Source organism: Centruroides sculpturatus, unplaced genomic scaffold (genome assembly GCF_000671375.1).
Source record: "Centruroides sculpturatus isolate CEXI.00-Female unplaced genomic scaffold, Cexi_2.0 scaffold1663, whole genome shotgun sequence".
NCBI lineage: Eukaryota > Metazoa > Arthropoda > Arachnida > Scorpiones > Buthidae > Centruroides > Centruroides sculpturatus.
Window position 1 is genome coordinate 121,872 of NW_019386018.1, and position 9,399 is coordinate 131,270.

At 28.4% G+C, this 9,399-nt stretch overlaps 1 protein-coding gene across 1 annotated transcript in view; it reads left to right on the forward strand.

Annotated features, from left to right (window-relative positions):
• LOC111613152 (nucleolar pre-ribosomal-associated protein 1-like) overlaps positions 1–4,790 on the forward strand; it is an 11,341-nt gene extending 6,551 nt beyond the window's left edge. The window contains exons 4-7 of the mRNA XM_023354467.1: positions 866–987; positions 2,131–2,326; positions 4,348–4,485; positions 4,554–4,790. Of these exons, the coding sequence (XP_023210235.1) occupies positions 866–987; positions 2,131–2,326; positions 4,348–4,485; positions 4,554–4,598 (501 nt within the window). The 3' untranslated portion in view covers positions 4,599–4,790. The remainder of the gene's footprint in view (positions 1–865; positions 988–2,130; positions 2,327–4,347; positions 4,486–4,553) is intronic.
• Positions 4,791–9,399: the final 4,609 nt, after the last annotated feature.

Below are 9,399 nucleotides of genomic sequence, written 5' to 3' on the forward strand. Positions count from 1 at the left end.
GTATATATATTACGCCTTGCCGGGGCTTGCGATGGCCGGTTGAGAGCCGTATGGGAAGTAGGACGTGGGCACTGAATGTGTCCCCAGCCGGCGTTGTAATAACCGTCGATGGTTAAGTAGTTAGATTATATACGCTGGAAGAGGAGATCGGATCGGAGGTCCGGGTAGCGTAACTGGCAACGCATCTGCACGGTAAGCAGGAGTTGTGGGTTCGAGTCCCGCTCCGGGCCGATTTTTTCTCCCAGCGGTTCCAAATTATTTAAATTAATTAAAATTATTTATAATTATTAATATTAATAAGAGATGGCGCCTAATGCTTACCTCTAGTACCAAATTGATTACGTAATTTATTTAATAATTAGCATAAAACTAGCCCGATAGATTTTCGGCAGTCTGTTGGTTGTAGCAGTTATAAATTGGCTAAGGACTTGATGTTATAGTGAGATTTAATATTGTTTTAATGTAAAAGCATCAGATCCTCAAATATAAGGCTGATGTTTGATATCTTTTTTAACTTTGTGAATTTTTACCTATTATTATTTGTTTTTTAATGAAGTTTTTTCTCCAATGTAACTATTGCTTCTGTGGTTGTATTAAAGGATAAATGGATAGACTCGAAAATATATATTTTTGTAAATAGTCTTAACTTCAAAGTTAAATTAGATTTGTTTATTGTTACCATAATGGTTACATATAAATCACAGNTTATGATTATAGTTTAATAATCATAATAAATCTTCATAAGTTTAATAATCATTGATAAATTTTCTTATCAAAACTGAATTTTATTTTAAATTAAACTAAGATAAAGTAAGATTTAGATTTCTCAATATTTGTGTTTAATATGAATTATATCTAATTTTAGCAAGTTTCTGATGAAGAAATAAACTTTGTTAGAGATGCTGCTCATCAATTTATGATATCTGTTTGTTGTTCTCATAAAAATGGAATAATCTTTTCAAACAGGATTATGAATAATAGTGGAAAGTAAGTTAATATAAAGTATGTAATTATTTTTACAAGTTATTCATAAAGTTTGCAATAAAATTTCTTCTTGGCTATATTTTAATTCTGGAAAATGAAATTTATACAAAAGATATTTTTATTTATAGAGTAGTCTCCTCCTGCTGTGCATGGTCCTTATTATACATGGTTTCATCTATCATGATGTTAATTTTTTCAGGAAAGGAATACAAGCAACAGAACTGTTTATGATACCATGTGATATAATATTTACTGAAATAATATTCACCAAATATATCATAACTTTCTCTGAGAGTAATCTATTTTGAACTTTGTCAGCTGTACAAAGTTGAAATGCACTATTACTTGGCAGGATTTTCTTCATTCTTTCTCTAGGATTCAATAATGGGTCCAGGATTTATCTTTAGTATCTAATATCAGTCAATAAGATGGTTTTTTTCCTCTTATTCAAAAAGCTACAGTCTTCTGATGTATTACTTTGAGTTCTGCAGTCAGTTGTAAGGCCACTTGTTTAGAACAAGCATTTGAATGTCTTGATTATTTTTACTGTGTTTCTTTTTTGATTTATAATTCTGATAAAAATATGTTGTATATAATACATTATTCTTAATTAATCAGTCTTTACAAGTCAAACAACAATATTAATAACTGCTACAAAATGACACTCAATGCATGCAGCATTTTAAAATTATCTTTATCTAATTTTTAGAATTACATATACTTGGTCCAGTCCATGATCCCATGTACTCCAGTCTACCTCTTCACTTCTATAGACATTTTTCAAATGATGTCCTAGAAATGTGTTTCCTTCTGTCAAGATTCAATAATGACTTGTAGTTTCGATAGTTTCTAATGTATACCTTGTCTTTTCAGTAGTGTAAATATCAAACATCAATTGCTGAGCTATATAAATTTTTTACAGCATAATAAAAAAATATTATGCTGTAATATTACTCTAGATAGAGTCTACATTTGCAGGAGAAAAAATTTTGTTACTGACTTTATTGAGTGATTTTTACATTAATAAATTTTTTTATTTTTATCACACAATGAAGTGCACTTAATAGACAAATTGGAAGAAAAATAATAAGTTTTAGTTATTATAATTAAAGTATTAAAATTTTTATACATATGTTTTCTATTCAGAAATCCAAATCATACTATCACAAATATATTAAACTCATTAAATGCACCATATGCCGATAGAAGATATTCAGATTTTGTGATTAAAGTACTTCAAGCATGTCCTGATCAGATGAAGTTTTATTTGCCATCTTTAAAAGATGCAGTTATTCCTCGTAATTCACTTCCATGGATTCAAGCTATAACATTAATAAAAGAGGTAACAGTTTATAAAAAAATTTATTTCTAAATCATTTAAAACTATTTAAAAGAATATATATTATTATTTTCATTGAAATTATAGTACAGGGTGTGTATAAAATCTGGAACCAATGGAGAAAATGAACAAGTACAAGTTAACACTAATGCTGATACTAACCAAATGAAACTTTGCAAACACATCAGTTCTCGTCTCACTGACATATGGTCATCCACTTCAAGGTTTATCGTAGACCAATCCTATTTCCCAAAATTTCTGAAGCAGTTTTCCCACTGTTCCTGTGTGTTATTGAAGACTTTTCTGGTTGTCTCACATTGATTTGGCTTCTTTTTGCATCTATCTGTTTTGTCCATAAAGGAAAATTATCTCTATTTAGTCTTCCTTACTCAAGATTATCACTCAATCCTTAATGAGAAAATGTTTCCCATTGGTTCAAGACTTTATGCACACTCTGTAAATGATATAATCTTTGATTTGTCATATTTATTATGATTATTGTTACTATTATCAAAAATATTTATTCTATCAACTAATAATAAATACATCATTTTAAATATATTTTAGTTAACTTATCATTTTTTATCAGAATACTAAGATTGATGAAAAAGTATATATATAGAAATAAAATAAATAAAAATATTCATAAAGTGAAAAATATTNTAACCACATTAATCAAGGGATACTCGTATTTCCATTAGTTCATTTATAATTTTAAAAATAACTAAAAATGAACAAATACAGATAAACATACATACATTCCATTAATAAACAATAACTCAATTCTGTTTTCACGTAATTTTGATTTAATACAGTCTGCAAAAATTAAATTCTCTTTTCACTTGATTAATTTTAAATTAATACATTTCAATAAATTTGCCTTTTTTAAAAGTTTCCATTCAATTTTAATTGTAAGTAAAACTATTCATACTTTCTTTTCTTTAAAAAAAAATTCTTAGAATTTGAATTTAAGGCTTCTACACACGCTCAAGTAAATTTGAAGATTTGACTGTTTTTTTATGACTTATTTAGACGTGTGTAGTGACAATCAATCTTTCATTCTGACTTTATCCTGTGAGTGAAAGAGTCACAAAAAATTTAATTGAAGTTTGATGATTTGTTTGTACAATTGTACAAACAAATCATCAAACTTCAATTAAATTTTTTGTGACTCTTTCACTCACAGGATAAAGTCAGAATGAAAGATTGATTGTCACTACACACGTCTAAATAAGTCATAAAAAAACAGTCAAATCTTCAAATTTACTTGAGCGTGTGTAGAAGCCTTAAATTCAAATTCTAAGAATTTTTTTTTAAAGAAAAGAAAGTATGAATAGTTTTACTTACAATTAAAATTGAATGGAAACTTTTAAAAAAGGCAAATTTATTGAAATGTATTAATTTAAAATTAATCAAGTGAAAAGAGAATTTAATTTTTGCAGACTGTATTAAATCAAAATTACGTGAAAACAGAATTGAGTTATTGTTTATTAATGGAATGTATGTATGTTTATCTGTATTTGTTCATTTTTAGTTATTTTTAAAATTATAAATGAACTAATGGAATTACGAGTATCCCTTGATTAATGTGGTTAATTAATCCCTTGATGCTACATGTATATCAAAATCATATTAATCAAATATGATACCTATGTTAAATAAAAACATCTGGTAAAATCACGTTAATTAAAACTTCTGCTATGCCTATAAAGGAATTGCCACAATTAATTTCATTCGTTAATTAAATCCAGTGTTAAGCAAGGGATACCTGTGTGTGTGTGTGTGTATATATGGACTTAGTAATATGACTTTATCTTTTTTGCATTTCATCACTAGAAAATAATTTATTATTTTATTTATACTCATACAGAATATTTAATATTAGATTATTTATAGTTTTCATATACTGAGTGAAAAGTTCTAGTTGTCAGAATTAAGTTTTATTAGTGTATTCTTTAATGAGGATAAATTATTTAGTTAGTATACAGTTAAATGTATTACTTAGTTTTTAATTATTATTTTAGATTATTAATTCTCAGAAGCCATTACAATTACTGAAGAAATCTGAAGAAAAATTTTCTATATTAGAGATTGCATCATTTACCATTCTTTCCTCAATGCCATCAATAATATCTAAAGATATCATAAATGAAAATTTAAAGGTTGGTCATATTTACATTTTTTTATAATTTTTAAGTGTACATTTTTAATTGTTTTTTATTTTTCTAAGATGTTTATCAGTGGCAGTTTGTGGACTCAGAAAGTGGGGGACTAAGTGAAAAAGAAAGCATTATTTAGCTTAATAGTAGAAAATAAGGATTTTTACATAAGTATAAAACAACAAACATATACCTAATTTTGTTGCGTGGTTTATTTATTTGTTTATACAGATTTATAGTAACAATCAGCAAAAATCACAAAAAATACTATAACAACAGGTTTAAAAATATGTAATTACAGTTAGCACTAGCAATAAATTTAATAAAAATGAACAATAATGAAAATTGATAATTTTTAATAAGTATTTAAAATTGAAACAAACACAATTAATAAAAAAAAATCAACAAACTTAGTAAACAGTATATAAGAAAAATTATTTAACATATATTTACAAATCACTAAATAAATGTAAAAGATTGAACGAGAAACATAATAATTATAAATTACTGAAGCAGTAAAAAATGAAATCAAAAACGATTGTAAAATATGTCACATACATATAATTAAGTAATTATGAGTACACTGGGAATGGGACCTCACATAGCTGGCTGAAAGCTTCATAAACTCACATATTTTACTAGTGCATTGACTAATGGCAAACTAGCAACAACAATCTGTTTCTATGTCGAATATCACTACATGCTGTTTGTTTGAGAGCTCCAAGTATGATAGAATATGATGGTAAATATATATTAACTAGCAGATAGGCCCGGTGTTGCTCGGGCAAAAGATAATGATACTGAAGATTAAGATTATTACATTATATTCAATCTTACCCGCTTTCAAAGAATGCAAGAATTAGGTCCCCCTGTTTCCAGACCAATTAGAGAATTTTTAGATGGGTTAAAAAATTTTTGATTTCTTGCAAAAATGAAAAAAACTGCATCTGCGTATGTAAATCTTGCACATTGCTTTCTCTTAACACTTCCATTGTTAACACTGCCATTGTTACTTAACACTTCCATTGTCGAAACTTTAATCCTGTCCTTCTCCCCCGAGGGGAAATTTCAAAAAATCCCTTCTTAGTGTGCGTTCTCATGACATACCATAACTGTGTACCAAATTTTAACTTTCAACTCCTAACTGTTTGAGCTCTGTGCTTATTATTATTATTATTATTATTGTGTTTAGTGGGTTATACTCGGTTCACACCGATGGCTGTGTACTATGCCAGACCAGAGTCAAGGCATGGCAACCAAAACAAAACTAAAATTAAATAAGTGTGTGATACACTTATTTATTTATTGTTAGGAAATTCCTGAATACAGTGTGACACACTGTATTCAGGAATTTCCTAACAATATGGCATGTATAGTGGCCTTCTGTAGTGTTATGTATGTATTTCTATTCAATTGTAATGTTCCCAGGCTTTTGTGTAGTGTGTGTGGTATCACACCTGTACAGGAAAGAACAACAGATACAATAAGCACCTTATTCATCCTCCACAGATGCCTTATTTCCTTGGCAAGTTCTGTGTACTTGCTAATTTTTTCAGTTCATGTGTTTTGTACATTGTGAGTGTTTGGAATGGCTATGTCTATAATGTATATGATTTTGTTGTGTTTGTCAATGAGTGTGATGTCTGGTCTGTTGTGGTAAATTGTTTTATCTGTGATTATGGCTCTGTCGTAATACAGTTTATTTGTGTTGTTTTCCAATACTGTCTGTGGAATGTATTTATAGTATGGTTCATGGATGTCTAATAATTTGTGCTTCTTTGCAAACTCTTGGTGTATTATATTTGCTACTTGATTATGTCTGTGTAAATAATCTGTCTGTGCCAAGAGCTTGCACCCAGATGTAATATGTTGTGTCAAGTCTGTACGATGTGAGTGTAAGTTTAATGGTGTGTTATTTGAGTCTGCTAGAGTTACTGCTTTATATAACTGTGATGTTTCTTGTTTCCTGTAGAAAAACTCTCGCAGTGACTGTANTCTTTTAAAACCTGCAAATATATCCAATTCTCAATATAAAAAATACAGAGGAAACCGAATTGTCTTCATTTTTAATTGAAATTATATCCAATTCTATTTTTATATTGTAAGTATATTCCTGAAAAATGTGTTTAAAAAAGCCATGTAAAAAGATACTGTCTATAGTGGAAATACAAAAGATTGATTTCAGATGTTAAAAATCAGTAAAAATAGTACAATAAACCAATTAATATAATAGGATGTGTTTAAATATAATATAGGATGGATTTAATATATTTAATAGGGTGTGTTTAAACAAAATACTTCAATTTTAGTTAATAAATCAGAGGAGGAACAATTGTAACTTACTTATCAACAAAATTTAATACATTTTATTATTTGCATAAATTTTATTTTTATTTTACTTTTCAATGAAATGTCAAAATATCTCTTCTAGTCTTTAATACCAGACAGCATACAAAAAATATTCTGTATTGAAAGAAATTGGAAGAAATACAATTTACAAGAAATACAATTGTAAAATTTAATTGAAGTTTGATGATTTGTTTGTACAATTGTACAAACAAATCATCAAACTTCAATTAAATTTTTTGTGACTCTTTCACTCACAGGATAAAGTCAGAATGAAAGATTGATTGTCACTACACACGTCTAAATAAGTCATAAAAAAACAGTCAAATCTTCAAATTTACTTGAGCATGTGTAGAAGCCTTAAATTCAAATTCTAAGAATTTTTTTTTAAAGAAAAGAAAGTATGAATAGTTTTACTTACAATTAAAATTGAATGGAAACTTTTAAAAAAGGCAAATTTATTGAAATGTATTAATTTAANGAAGAAATGCAATCATACAAACAAATGGTCAAACTTCAAATTAAATATTTTCTGACTATTTCAATTACAGGATAAAGTCAGAATGAAAGACTGATTGGACAAGCTAAGTAAGCAAAGCAATGGCATACTCCATTTCATACGAAATGCCACTCAAATGGCATCCATTATCACTATGCATGTTAAAATAAGTTATAAAAAAACCAGCCAAATCTTAAAATTTACTTGAATGTATTTAACAGCCTTAAATGAAAATTCTAAGATCTTTTTTGAAAAAGAGCAATTTTCTAGAAAAGGAAGTATGAATATTTTTTCTTAGAATTAAAATCAAATGGAAATTTTGTAAAAAGGCAGATATATTGAAATGTGTTAGTTCAAAACAAATCAGGTAAAAAAGGAAATTGAATTTCTTTTTCAAACTGTGTTAAATCAAAATCATATAAGAAAAAATCTGTATAAAAACATACACAAGCATGCATGCATGCACTCAATTCTATATGTATGAATTTGTCATTAATATTAATATTACATGAATATTCATAATATATTTTTCATTTGCCATCTATGTTTGGAATATAGAAGGAGAACTTAGCCAGGATAACACAAACAGTTCTCTGCTTTTTCTTTTCTCTAAAAAAAATTGGCAGAGAACTGTACCTGCTAAGGAAGTTACAAGATTAAATTTGGTTGATATCCAGATTAATACCTGTATTTGAGCTGCAATCTTCAAATTGCAGACCTATAAATTCCCACTGGCATCTGTCCATCTACTCTTCCTTAATCTCAAGATCAGAGTTAGATAGACGAAAGTTGAGACCACACATGGAAAGCATATGGACAGGAGGTCCCGACTAACTATATACAAACGTCCGGTATGGAAGGGAAGTCATTCGATTTGAATTCAAAAATTTTCTCCAGAATGGAGTTAGATGGCATGACTCTGTTATAAAGAAAAGTATGATGTACAGGGGCAAGACACTACTAAATCAAGAGCATATATTTTAAATTAAATAAATAAAAAATATGAAAAAAATTGCAGCCTGACATTGTGATAATGTCACAATAATTTTTGATGGTTATGTTATACGAACTAAATAATTATAATTAGAACAGTATTTTAAAAAAAATGATTATTTGTGATTATTCTCATATGTATAGTTTAATATAAAGTACACATTAAAATCTGTAAAAGTTATTTTATATTAAGAAAAAATATATAAACAGTATGTAACTTTGTTAATAAGTAGTAAATGTTTCTCAGCAGTCATAAGGCAATTTGTGATAGGGTCAATATTTAGGGTCAAAATTTTGGGCATATCAAAAAAATTTAAAAAGTCACAATATTCTACTTTGAAATAAATTTGGCACAAAGCAACACTGACTGNTACAATAAGCACCTTATTCATCCTCCACAGATGCCTTATTTCCTTGGCAAGTTCTGTGTACTTGCTAATTTTTTCAGTTCATGTGTTTTGTACATTGTGAGTGTTTGGAATGGCTATGTCTATAATGTATATGATTTTGTTGTGTTTGTCAATGAGTGTGATGTCTGGTCTGTTGTGGTAAATTGTTTTAGCTGTGATTATGGCTCTGTCGTAGTACAGTTTATTTGTGTTGTTTTCCAATACTGTCTGTGGAATGTATTTATAGTATGGTTCATGGATGTCTAATAATTTGTGCTTCTTTGCAAACTCTTGGTGTATTATATTTGCTACTTGATTATGTCTGTGTAAATAATCTGTCTGTGCCAAGAGCTTGCACCCAGATGTAATATGTTGTGTCAAGTCTGTACGATGTGAGTGTAAGTTTAATGGTGTGTTATTTGAGTCTGCTAGAGTTACTGCTTTATATAACTGTGATGTTTCTTGTTTCCTGTAGAAAAACTCTCGCAGTGACTATATTTGTTTGTAGTGAAGGTTAACTATGTCAATCAGGCCACGTTCACCTGATTACGTGGAAGGGTTAATCTTTCTATGGCGGATTTAAGATGATGTTTTTATGCTTAGTAAGTGTTGTTCTTGTTTTCCTTTGGAGTTGCTCGAGATCTGTGTGAGTCCAATGTATAACTCCAAAAGAGTATGTGAGTACTGGGA